This window comes from Coloeus monedula (genome assembly GCF_965178545.1).
Source record: "Coloeus monedula genome assembly, chromosome: W".
NCBI lineage: Eukaryota > Metazoa > Chordata > Aves > Passeriformes > Corvidae > Coloeus > Coloeus monedula.
In genome coordinates this window covers 33,302,471-33,315,162 of record NC_138821.1, presented here as the reverse complement: position 1 = coordinate 33,315,162, position 12,692 = coordinate 33,302,471, and the positions used below count along the sequence as shown (strand labels likewise).

General features: G+C 57.8%; 1 protein-coding gene across 1 annotated transcript; it reads right to left on the bottom strand.

Annotated features, from left to right (window-relative positions):
• Positions 1–1,376: 1,376 nt before the first annotated feature.
• Positions 1,377–2,225, bottom strand: LOC309584567 (olfactory receptor 14J1-like; the record flags this gene model as incomplete). The annotated part of the gene is made up of 1 exon (XM_082300649.1): positions 1,377–2,225. One exon carries the CDS (start codon positions 2,223–2,225, stop codon positions 1,377–1,379), a length of 849 nt encoding a protein of 282 aa, XP_082156775.1.
• Between the last annotated feature and the right edge of the window lie 10,467 nt (positions 2,226–12,692).

Here is a 12,692-nt window from a genome sequence, read left to right as displayed (position 1 = left end):
GCAGCTGTGATTTCTCCCCACAGACCCACCACTCCGGTGTCTCTCTGTGCAGCCCTTGGCTGTCCTGAGCACTTTCCCTGGAGCCTCCCTGCCCTGGACATTTCTCTCCATGCAGTTCTCAGCACAGCCCAGCAAAGAATTCAGGTGCTTTCCCAGAGGACATTACTCTGGCAGTGAAGTGGCCTCAGGGCACTATTTGTGCCCCTGGAATTGTGCCAGCCCCGAGTGCTGCTGATGGTGTTTGTGCTCACTCGGGTTCATCTCCCCACACCCACTCGATGCACTGCTGAAGGCTCCTCAGGACACAGCAAACACGGACTGCTGGCCTGGTCACTTGGTGTCCCTCTGTGCAGGGACAAACAACCTCCTGCAGGGGAGGGCAGAGGCCAGTGCTGGGATTGCTGGTGGCAGGAGCTGGTGTGGGACACTTGCCCTGGGCACCTTCCCAGGCTGTGCCCGGAACAAAGGCACAGCCCAGGCCCTGCTCTGCTGCTCCCTCAGGTCCATCCCAGGAGCTCTGGCAGTGCCAGGACACTGCTGTGTGCCCCCCCTGCACACTCCCCCCCTGCCCCTGGGCACTGGGGTTTGCTTTGCCAGGGCATTCCTGGGGCACATTCCTGGCAGCAGCTCTGGAGGAGAGCAAAGCCTTCCTGCCCTGCCCTCAGGAGATGCCCTTTGCTGATGGAGCTGCTGTGCTGGAGCCCGGCTGTGTCCCAGCAGTGCCCGTGGCCTGTCCCTGCCTGTGCTCACAGCACGGACACGCAGCAGGACAGTGACCGAGCTGCCCGAGCACTCCGGCCTTGCACCCTCAGAAGGGCTGGGAAAGGGAGTGTGGAGCTGGGAAGAGCAGAGGTGGGAAGAGGCTGGGCCATTGTCCCTGGCCGTGCTGCTGTGCTGGGAGTCTCTTCCCTCCAGCTCTGCCCACAGGCACTGCCCCTGCAGAGCCAGAGAAGGGCTGAGGAACAAACCTTGGACACAAAGGTCAGGACAGCCCCTTGTTTTTATTCAAATGCACAGGGAAGAAGCCTCCTGAAAGTCTTTGTGTTTCAAAAGAAAGGTAGATGTTCATGTAGAAATGCTAGGAGTAGTACTACAGTACTTTATAAGAAGCAGAATAACACCAGAAAAAGAATAAGAAAAAGCACCAATGAAAATATGGACAAAGAGGAAAAAAAAGGCCAAGATTGTAAAGTTACATTCTGAAGGTTCTGGAGCAGGAAAGAGAGAGTTTATTGCTTCTGAGAAGCATCCTAGTCATCATTTTCCTCGCACGGCAGAAGGAAATAGAAAGATTTTAACTTGTGAAAAGTATCCAGTCATCACTTTCCTCAGGGCATCCCTGAGCTCCTGGTTCCTCAGGCTGTAGATGAGGGGGTTCAGGGCTGGAGGCACCACCGAGTACAGAACTGACAGGGCCAAATCCAGGGATGGGAGGAGATGGAGGGGGGCTTCAGGTAGTAAAACATAACAGTGCTGAGGAACAGAGAGAGCATGGCCAGGTGAGGGAGGCACGTGGAAAAGGCTTTGTGCCGGCCCTGCTCAGAGGGGATCCTCAGCACAGCCCTGAAGATCTGCACATAGGAGAAAACAATGAACACAAAACAGCCAAAGAGCAAACAGGCACTGACAGTGATGAGCCCAAGTTCCCTGAGGTGGGATTTGGAGCAGGAGAGCTTGAGGATGTGTGGGATTTCACAGAAGAACTGGCCCAGGGCATTGCCCTGGCCCAGGGGCAGGGAAAATGTATTGGCCGTGTGCAGGAGAGCGTAGAGAAAGGCACTGGCCCAGGCAGCTGCTGCCATGTGGGCACAAGCTCTGCTGCCCAGGAGGGTCCCGTAGTGCAGGGCTTTGCAGATGGACACGTAGCGCTCGTAGCACATGATGGTGAGGAGGAAATCCTCTGCTGAGAGGAAGAACAGAAAGAAAAACACCTGAGCAGCACATGCTGAGTAGGAGATGTGGCTGGTGCCCCAGAGGGAATTGTGCATGGCCTTGGGGACAGTGGTGCAGATGGAGCCCAGGTCGGTGAGGGCCAGGCTGAGCAGGAAGAAGAACATGGGGCTGTGCAGGTGCTGGCCGCAGGCTCCGGCGCTGATGATGAGGCCGCTGCCCAGGAGGGCAGCCAGGGAGATGCCCAGGAAGAGGCAGAAGTGCAGGAGCTGCAGCTGCTGCGTGTCTGCCAATGCCAGCAGGAGGAAGGGGCTGATGGAGCTGCTGTTGCACATTCCTTCACTCTGGGCATTGTGGGCTGTTGGAAGAAGGCATTGACAAGCTGGGACAGATTCCCCTGAGTCAATCCTATGCTATTTTCTTAGGAATTCCCGCAAAACCACTTCTCCTCTTGTGACAGAACTTGGCTAATCTTTTTGATTTCTGAGCTCAGGTTTGTGCTGCTGCCTCATCCTCAGCTTTGCTCTCAGCCTGAACACTGGGGGCCAGAGGGAAAACAGGGCTCGCTGTGCCCCAGTGCAGTCAGACTTGCTGGTCCCCACACAGGTGCCCTTTGCTCATTTCACCTCCCTCTATTTCAGGGTGATTGTACTTCAAATGGGCTTGAAAAATAAAGTGACTTTTTGAAGGCTCCAATTTCAAAACCATTGCTCTAAACCCTTCTCCCTTTCCCTGTGCACCTGTGGTTGCTCTGGCTCTCTGCTGCCTGGAGTTGTGCCTCCTGGCAGCTGTTTCTCTGTGTCCAAGGCTTGTCCCTGCCAGTGCTGCCAGAGCCCAGCCCAGCCCTGGGGGCTCAGCGCTGCCCTGCAGAGCCCTCCCAGCACAGGGCACTGCCCAGGGGCATCTCCCTGGCAGCAGGGCCTGAAGGGCAGCTCAGACAAAGGGAGATGCTGCAAGCCAAGGTGCTGCTGGTGCTGTCTGCAGGCAGAGGAGTGTGAGGAGGCACTTCCTGAGGGAGATCTGAGGCAGAGCTGCTGATGCCCAGGGTGGCAGTGCAGGAGCCTCAGTGACACAGACAAACCTGAGAGCCCCTTTCCCTTCCCTTGAGGAGAAAGCTGAGAGCAGCCCTGGCCATGCAGCACCACCTCCCCAGCAGGAGGAGTCTGCCCTGAGGGGGGTCGCTCCTTCCACCTCCAACCCCTCCCCAGAGCCCATGGGGAGCTGCCAGGCAGGCTGAGAGCTGCCCCTGGCAGGTGGCAGATGCCCTGGCCTGGCAAAGAGCCCTCAGGGCTGCAGGAGCTGCTCTGCAGGACAGCCCTGGGCACCCCTGGCTGCTGCCCACCTTCACAGCCTGCAGCCGGCCCTGGCAGCAGGAGCCGTCCTGCCCTGTCCCTCTGACGGTGCCCAGGGCAGCCCCGCTCTGCAGCACATCCTCCCCCAAGGCAGGAACGGCAGCAGAGCCATCCTCACAGCCATGGCAGCCGTGCCATGGGCCAGCTCTAGAGGATCCCTGCAGCCAGAGACTCACTGTGTCCCACGCTGGGAAGGTTTCTCCAGGAATGAGTTCAGAGCTGCCCTCCCAGCTGCTTTAGCCAGCTCTCTGCTCACTCCTCCCAGGTACCTGCAGGCAGTGCCCTCAGCCCTGCTGGGCTGGCAGAGGAGCTGCTCCTCAGCAGAGCTGCCTCTTTGAAGCTCTCCTTGGTTGCCAGGAGCTTGAGAGTTCCCTCTGTGCCAGGAGCCTGGCCCAGCTCAGCAGCACAGCAGCAGCACAAGGACTTTAATGACCCTCTCGGGGTTTTGGTGTTGTTCACATCAGACTCAGTCCCTCAGAGGGTCTTCAAAAAACTTCTCAGGAACTCAAAGTCAGATTCAAAGTCCAAAGTTTCTTTAACTTTTAAAGGGTCCCAGTGAGGGACACGACTCACGTGAAAGTGTCCCCAGGTTCCAGTGAGAGCAGAACTCTGGAGGCAGCGATGGCAGGTGGGGACAAGCAAGGGAAAGGTGTCTCTGGTGCTGAGCAAAGCTGGCTGTGTTCCATGAGTGCAAAGGGCCAAGGCCTGAGCCCCAGCCCCTGGCAAGGCAGATCCTGTCCCTCCCTCAGTGCTCAGGGCTCTTGCCGGGGCACTGGGATGTGGGGATGGGCAGTGCCCAGGGCAGCACCATGGGGCGGCCCCTGCCAGGCTGCTGGGCAGGGACAAGGAGGCCCTGAGGCCCCAGGGCTGCAGGGGTCACTTGTCCCCTCCTGGCCTCAGGGCCAGGGCCAGCAGCCGTGGCCAAAGGGCTGCACAAGTTGGCTCCGTCAGGGCCTTGCAGCTGCTGCCCATCCCTCTGCCCTCTGCAGCCCAGGCTGTCCCACGGTGTCCCTGCCCTGCGCCTCTGTCCCTGCAGGCTGTCCTCATCCCCCCGGCTGCCCCACCTGGCTGGCCCCTTCCTTTGCTGGCAGCTCTGCGTCCTGCCTGCCTCTGCCTGGGCACACAAAGCCTTGGGCTGCTCCAGACTCTTTCTGGGGGACGTGTTGCAGCCCAGCCCTGCCTGGGAGGGAAATTCCTTTCTCCTGGTGTCCACTCTGGGCCTCCCCAGCTGCCCTTCACATTCATTTTCTCTTTCTCTGGCTGTTCTCTACAATGCCAGAAGGATCCACCATCTCTGAAACCTCCCTTCAGTCCCTCCCAGGGCTCTCCTCTGCTCTCCTCGGTCTCCACTCCACGGAGCACAGAGCTCCTTTGTCCCTATACAGTGGTCAGGTGCTCGAGGCCAAGAGCGCCCAGACAAGAGGGATGGTTCTTTTCCCCAGGAAGGAAACCACAGAAGCCCAGTATTGAAAGATGAAAGGCGGCCACCAGAGGCCAAGGCCAGCCAGACCTGTTTGTCTTGGCAGCTTTTGTCTGGCAGCAATCCTTGGATAGATGGAATCTTGGAGGCCAAATTCAAATTTTGGCCATGGGCAGCTGGAGGAGAAGGATGGTTCTGTTCCACAGGAAGAGCAGCACAGCCCCAGCGTTTCAAAGGCAGCTGAGAGCTGGCCCTCAGGAAGCCAAGGGAAGCTGGACTTGTCAGTCCTGGCAGATTTTGCCTGGGAGCTGTACTTGGATATATGGAATTTTGGAGCTGGATTCCCAGTTTTGGCCATGGACACCTGCACTTGAAAGATGTTTTTTTCCATGGGAAAAAGCAGAAGAACAGCACAGCCCCGCAGTGTTTCAAAGGCAGATGAGAGGTGGCCCCCAAGAGGCCAAGGCCAGCCAGAGCTGTCTGTCCTGGCAAGTTTCATATGGGAACAATCCTTACATAATCAAATTTGGATGTAGAGTCCCAGTTTTGGCCATGGGCCCCTGGAGGAGAAGGACAGTTCTGTTCCATAGGAAGGAAAGCACGGAGCTCCAGCGCTGCAGGGCAGGTGAGAAGCAGCTCTGGCCATGCCAAGGTCAGCCGGAGCTGCCAGGCAGCCCCAGGAGCCCAAGGCAGCCAGAGCTGTTCCATGTTCCCTTGGTTCCGTGGGCCCTGCAGGGTCACAAAGGCCCCTCGGTTCTTTGGGGCCAGCAGTGCCACAGTGGCCCCTTGGTTCCATGGAACGCCACAGGGTCACAATGGTCCCCTTGGTGCCACCAGCCCTGCAGGGTCACAACGGCCCCTGGGTTCCACGAGGCCACGCAGGGTCACAGTGGTCTCCAGAGGAAGGGCAGCACCGAGCCCCAGGGTTTCAGGGGCAGATGAGCCACAGCCACCAGAGGCCAAGGCCAGCCACATCTGTCTGTCCTGGCAGGTTTGTCTGGGAGCAGCCCTTGGATATTGGGAATTCGGGAGGTGGAATCCCAATTTTGGCCGTTTGTGCCTGGACAAGCAGGACGAGTCTTTTCCATAAAAAGGAAGCACAGAGCCCCAGCGTTGGCGTGACCCAGCCCACCGCGGGGCTGGGGCTCCGTGATGCCAATCAGTCCCAGCCCCTCCCCTGGATCGAGTTCCCCGAAGAGTCAGACTCAGGGGGCGGCTCAGAAGCCTAAGCTGCACCCCCTGGGCGGTGCCCGGCTCCAAGCCGCCTCCCCCGGTTCGGGAAAATTCTCGGTTACTCGGTTGTTCATTGGTTCTCTGTTATAACTCCCGGCTCTCGGTTTCTCTCAGTGGTTCTTGTTAAATTGTATCCTCCCCCTGGCTTCTAACTCATTGGTTGTTTTCCCCTTTCCCCAGGGTTTTCAAATTGCCTCTAAAACTGAGGACGAGCCCCGGGCAGAGCCGTCCTAGTCCCATCCCATCGATCCGATCAATCCCATCACATTAAACCTGCTGGAAGCCAGACCTGAACAGCCTCTCTCTTCCTTTGTGTCCGAGCTAACGTGAGCCGATCCATCGGCTCCTGCTGTGTTCCCTCTGCCGAGAAGCCAGCTAGCTAGCCCAGCCAGCAGCTCTTCTCCTGATGCCGAAGTCGCTTCAGCGACACGCAGAAGTAACGCAGCTGGACTGACTCTGACCTGGGGCACGCCAGAGTTGGTGCCTCAAGCACCCAAACACTGCGTTACCCCAGTGTTTGGAAGGTGGGTGAGATCTGGCCCTCAGGAGGCCAAGCCAGCCAGACTTGATGGTAATGGCAGCTTTTGTCTGGGAGCAGCCCTTGGATATTGGGAATTTGGGAGGTGGAATCCCAATTTTGGCCATGGGCACCTTGTTGGGAAGGATGGTTTTTTTCCAGAGGAAAGAAAAGCAAAAAGTTCACGTGTTTTGGAAGAAGATGAGAGGTGGCCACCATGGGCAAGGACAGCCAGACCTGTCTCTCATGGAAACTTTGGTCTTGGAACAAGCCTTGGATAACTGGAATTTTGGAGGTGGATTCTCAGTATCGGCCATGGGCACCTGGACATGAAAGATGTTTAATTCCACAGGAAGAAAAGCACAAAGCCCCAGTGTTTCAAAGGCAGATGAGAGGTGGTCCCTGGGAGGCCAAGCCAGGCAGAGCTGTCTGTCCTGGAAGGTTTCACCTGGGAACAATCCTTGGATAGACAGAAATTTGGAAGTGGAAACCCAATTTTGACCACAGGCACCTGAACAGGAATGATGGTTCTTTTCCATTGTCAGGAAAGGGTGGAGCACCAATGTTTTGAAGGCAGATGAGAGGTGGCCCCCAGGAGGCCAAGGCCAGCCAGACCCATCTGTCCGGGCACCTTTTGTCACAGAGCAATCCTTTGATAGATGGAATTTGGGAGGCAGAGTCTCAATTTAGGCCATGGGCCCCTGGAGGAGAAGGACAGTTCTGTTCCATAGGAAGGAAAGCACGGAGCCCCAGCGCTGCAGGGCAGGTGAGAAGCAGCTCTGGCCATGCCAAGGTCAGCCAGAGCTGCCAGGAGGCCCCAGGAGCCCAAGGCAGCCAGAGCTGCTCCATGTTCCCTTGGTTCCACGGGGCCCAGCAGTGTCCCAATGGACTCCGTGATTCCATGAGGACCTGCAGGAGCACCATGGTCTCCTTGGATCCACAGGGCCTCTCAGAATCACACCGGCCCCTTGGTCCATGGGGCCCAGCAGTGCCCTGATGATCCCCTCGGATCCAATCCCACAATTACAGGGCTCCCAAGCAAAAACACAGGAAAGGGAGGAACAGTTCTTTACTCTAAGAAGTAAACAAGGCTGAGGGAGGAGAATGAATCCACCAGAAAGCCAAGCCCAGAGCTGTCCTGAAAATCAGTCCTGGCTGGGGTCGGGCTGGGGGTGGCCCCAGCCCCCAGACCCATTTGCTGAGGCCAGGTTTGCACCCCCACCCCCAACCCAAGGGGGCAGGAGGAGTTTTGGGGGTGTGGGGTAACCCCTGCTCAGGGGGAGTGAACACCACCCCCCTTACCCTGACTGGCTCAGGTGTGAAACCCCCAGCCCGGGAAGGCCACACACACAGGGGACAGTGTCACACTTGCCCCTCCCCAGGGGAGGTCTCTGTCCCTGTCACCCCTTGCTCTCCCCCCTTTTCTCTCTCACAGGCTGGGGGGCTTTGCCAAATGGGAGAATCATTTTTCTCTTCCTCCCTGCCACCTTTGTGACAGCTACACAGAGTTTTCCTTCCTTTCAATCATCTGTATTGGGCCGAATTGTCACTTTTCTTTCACAGGAACCTGCAGCAGCTGAGCTGGAGCTGTGCGGGAACCGCTGGAGCTTTGAATTGCCACCATAACTGCTTGTGCTGTCGGTTCATTCATGGCTGGGGTTTGTTTGCGTTTTCATCACAAGGGACTTGTGGGAAGAGCAAACATTACTCAAAGCATTTTGTGTAGAGTTGAGTTTGATTTCTGCCAAATTTATTTGGTCTGGTGCCCAGGGGATGCTGGGGAGGGGTTTGGGGGGATTGTCCCTGTCCCTCTCAGCCCAGGGCATTCCCGAGGGGGTGTCCCTGTCCCTCTCAGCCCAGGGGATGCTCGGGGGTCTCTGTCCCCCTCACCCTGGGGGATGCTCAGGGGTCTCCATCCCTCTCACCCCAGGGAATGCTTGTGCAGGGCGGGGGACCAGGGGCTCTGTGTCCCTCTCACCACTGAGTGTGCTGGGGGTGAGGGGCTCTCCGACCTTCTCACACCTGGGGAGGCCAGGGGGGTCTCTGTCCCTCTCACCCCTGGTGTGACCCCGCCCAAGCATCATCGGGGTGAGAGGGACAGAGACACCCCCAAACCCCCACAAGCACCTCCCGAGAATCCCGAGGGGAGAAGGACAGAGACCCTCACTGGGCACCAAATGGGGTGAGAGGGACAGAGACAGTCTCCATCCTCCTCTGCCAAATATCACCCTGAACCCAAAATTCCCCCCAAATACCAGTAAAATGGTGAGACTTTAGATGTCTCTGATCAATTCCTTTATTTTTACCCCAATTTTGGGTGTTTTTAAGGGATGAAGATGGATCAAAAGAAAATTAGGGCCAAAACAAAAGGACCATCAGCCAGGTGTCTTCCCAACGTGGATCACAGGGAATGTGGGTCACCAGGGCTCTTCCCAACGTGGGTCCTCTGCTGGGGGATGAAGTTGGAGCAGAGGACAAAGCTCTTGCCATAGTCATGGCACTCACAGGGCTTCCCTTACTGGTGGCTCTGTTGGTGTGGGGTCAGCTGTGAGCTCCTGGAGAAGCTCTTCCCACACTGGGGACACTCGTAGGGCCTCTCCCCGGTGTGGATGCGCTGGTGGGTGACAAGGGTGGAGTTGTACTTGAAGCCTTTTGTGTGGTCAGGGCAGCAGAAGGAGCACTCCTCTGTGTGCCTGCGCTGGTGCCCGAGGAGACTGGAGCCCTTCCCACCCTCAGGACACTCGTAGGGCCTCTCCCCAGTGTGGATCCTCTTGTGGCAGAGCAGGCTGGAGCTCCAGCTGAAGCTCTTCTCACATTCCAAGCACCTGTTGGGCTTCTCTCTGCCATGAAGCTGCTCATGAACCCCCAGCTCTGAGCTCTGCCTGGATCTGCAGCTGCCTTCCCAGCACAGGGTGGGTCTTTCCTCCTCAGAGCACCCTGGGCTGCGTTTGGAGCCCCCCCAGTCACTTCCCAGCCCCTTCCCAGCCCCGGCTGAGTTTAAGCCCTGTGTGCCTCTGTGCTGTGCCCGGGCTGGCTGCAGGCAGTGCCCCAGCCCTGCTGGGCTGTGCCCAGGAGCTGCTCCTGGCCAGAGCTGTCTCTCTGCAGCGCTGCCGCTTGCCAGGAGCTGCCTCTGTGCCAGGAGCCCGGCCCAGCTCAGCAGCACACACACAGCACAAGGACTGCAATGACCCTCTCGGGCCTTGCTGCTGAGGCCCTGAACATCAGGCCCTGACAGGGACTGGCACAAACCTCCCAAGAATTCCAGCCAGAATTGAACTTCAAAGTTTCTGGAAGTTTTCATGGGTCCCAGTGAGGGACACGACTGAGAAAGTGTCCCCAGGCTCCAGTCAGAGCAGAGAACTGGAGGCAGGGATGACAGGGGGACAAAGAGAAGCCAAGTCTTGGTGCCCTGGGGCACAGCAGCATCTGGGCCACCAAGGGCTGGGAGGAGACACCTTGTCCTGAGGCCCTGGGGCCTCTTGGCACAGCCCCAGCAAGGCTGGGCACTGTCAGCCCCTTGTCCTGCCCTCAGCATCCCCCCACATCCCAGTGGCCTCAGGGATCTGCTGGAAGGAGTCCCTGGGGAGCCTTGGTCAGGAATGGCCCTGGGGGCTCCTCAATGCTCCCAGGGACTGCAGGGTTTTCAAAGGACTTTGGCTTTGGCTTTTGCCTGAGAGTCTCTGAGAGCTTTGTGCAATCCTGGCCCCCAATTCTCTGCTCTAATGAGTCCCTGGAGATTCTTTGTCAGTAACAACACTCACTGGGGCTCATTAATGCTTCAGGGTACTCAGGGGTAATTTAAGTACTTCTTTTTGACACTGACTCTCTGAGAGGTTTGTGCAGTCATGGCCTCCAATTATCTCCAATTAATTTAACGAATCCCTGGAGAGCTTTGCATTGACACTCAGTGGGGCTCATTAATGCTCTGAGATACTCAAGGTTTTTAAGGTACTTTGGCCAGAAAGTCATTTACACTTCACTCAGCTTTCCCCCCTCTCCGGTCTCTGCCCCTTCCGCCAGCACGCCGCCGCCTCGGTGCTCTGGATCGCTTCAGAACTGAAGGCAGGCACCCCCCTCCGGTGCCACCGCAGTCTCCAGCCTCATTTGCAGCTGCCAGTTCCCGTGGCAGGTGTGAGTTCTGATGGGAGAACAGTCTTCCTGGGATGCACGCGGTTTATCTTCTTTGTTCCTCTAAGATATCTCGGTTCCTGGCTCTGTAGTTTCTCAGCTCAAAAGACATTTATTACCATGTGTTCATTAATACATTTCTTAGCGTATTCCAACTATTTCGAAGTTACAATTTACCTGAATCTCGTTTCTACTTAACTGCATTTTACCTTAACGCTATTTCTACATAGTACATCATCACTTCTAAATGTTAAAATCATAGATGAGAAAGACAACATTTATCATTCACTCATTTCTCACATTTGGAATCTGGATTGCAAAAGCTGACAGACAGACCCCGAGCGCCGACGGACACCCGTCCCCGGCGTCACGGCCCTAGGGATCGGAGCTGCGGCTGGCGGGGCTGGAAGCTCCGTCCAGCAGCTCCGCTGCCGCCCCCAACCCTCGGGCTGGACCGTGGGGTCTGGGACACAGCCCCGTGCTGGGGGGCAGAGCCGCTGCTGGGGCCATCGCTGTGTCCAGGGCATCCTTTGTGCCCCTCGGGCAGCTCCAGGCTTTTTAAGTCGCCGCGCAGCGGCCTCTCCCGGTGGGGCTTTTTTATAATTTTTTATAATTTTTATAATTTTTCCTTCTAATCTCTATATTTTACTCCATTCGCACCTCCCATCCCACGCCCTCCGCTGCGGCTCTTTCAGCGCCGGGCTCCTCGCCGGTCTCTCGGTGCAGCTCCTTCAGTGCCACGGGCCGGCGGAGACGCCCCTCGGTGCGGCTCTTTGATCGGATTTTCTCATTTTCTCGGGGTTTTCTCTCGTTCCCAGCTCGCCCGTCCCGCGGAGCGGCTCCTTCAGGGGCCCGGGGCGGCACCGAGCCCTCGGGGCGGCTCCAAAGGGCCCCGCCCGCCGCCGCTGCCCGAGGCCTCCCCGCTGCTGCCGGGGATCGGACACCGCGGGCGGCCCCGGCCCCTTCCTCTTCTTCCTCTTCTTCCTCTTCTTCCTCTTCTTCCTCTTCTTCCTCTTCTTCCTCCTCGCTGCTGCCGGGATTCAGCCCCCGCCGCCGCCCGGCTCCTTCTGCCGCTCCTGCCCGGCACGAAGCGGCGGTGCCGCTGACGGGGCCGGAGCGCGGCTGCCCCGCGACTGCCCCGCGCCTCAGGGCCGGGCCGGGGAGTGACCGCACGGCTGGGGAGGGACCCCGCGCTGGCCAGGGCAGGGACTGACCCCATGGGAGGGACCCCCCGCTGGCCAGGGCAGGGACTGACCCCATGGGAGGGACCCCGCGCCGGAGCAGGGAAGGATTCCTGTCCCCGAGGGGAAGCAACGGCACGAACTGACCGCGACTCCCATCCCTTCTCCCTGCCCCGCTGGGCACAGCAGGGAGAAGCCGGGGATAAAGTGAACTCCGGCAAGGAGAAAGAGGTCGGGGGAAGGTTCTGTTCCAGGGTTTATTTTCCTCCTCACTCTCCTGTTCTGATCCGCTCCGTCCCAAATCCAGTTCATTCCCCACGTCGGGGCTCTTGTGGCCGCGATGGCGATCCCTGAGTGACCTCTCCCTGCCCTCACCCCGAGCCACGAGGACTCGGATCTGTTCCAGTTCCGTGCAATTCACGGGCGTTTGGGGCAGCTGGAGCAAAGCAGCTGGAAAGCACAGCGGGCTCGAGAGGAACTCAAGCAGGGCAGGAGCCGGGGCTGCCCCGAGGGAGCTCTCCCGACACGAACCTTCCCGGGCTCTTTCTACGGGAATTGCGGGGAATGTTTCCATTCCTCGCTACAAAGCAGAGTCACAAGTGGAGCTGAGCTTTCAGCTTGAAAGGAGGGAATCGAACGTTTGCGCGGAGACTGCTGGAACCTCAAGGTGTCCCTTGATACTTTAGTTTCGGAAATATTCAGCCCCTCAGCAGCGATGTCTCTCCCAGCCCACCGGCTCCTGGCTCAGACCCGGCTTGGAGCTCGGAGAAGAAATGCAAAGTCCCAACAGAATGAGCTCTGCCGTTATTTTCTTTTTTTTTTCCATAGTTATTTTATGCTATTTTACTGTAAAATCTATTTTACTTTTAGGGTTTTTTTTCTTTTTTTCCTTCTATTACATCGTTTTTGTTCTCTATTCCCCCTCACGCAGCCTTTGTTCCCCTCCCGGAGGTTTGTGGTGAGGTGCTGTC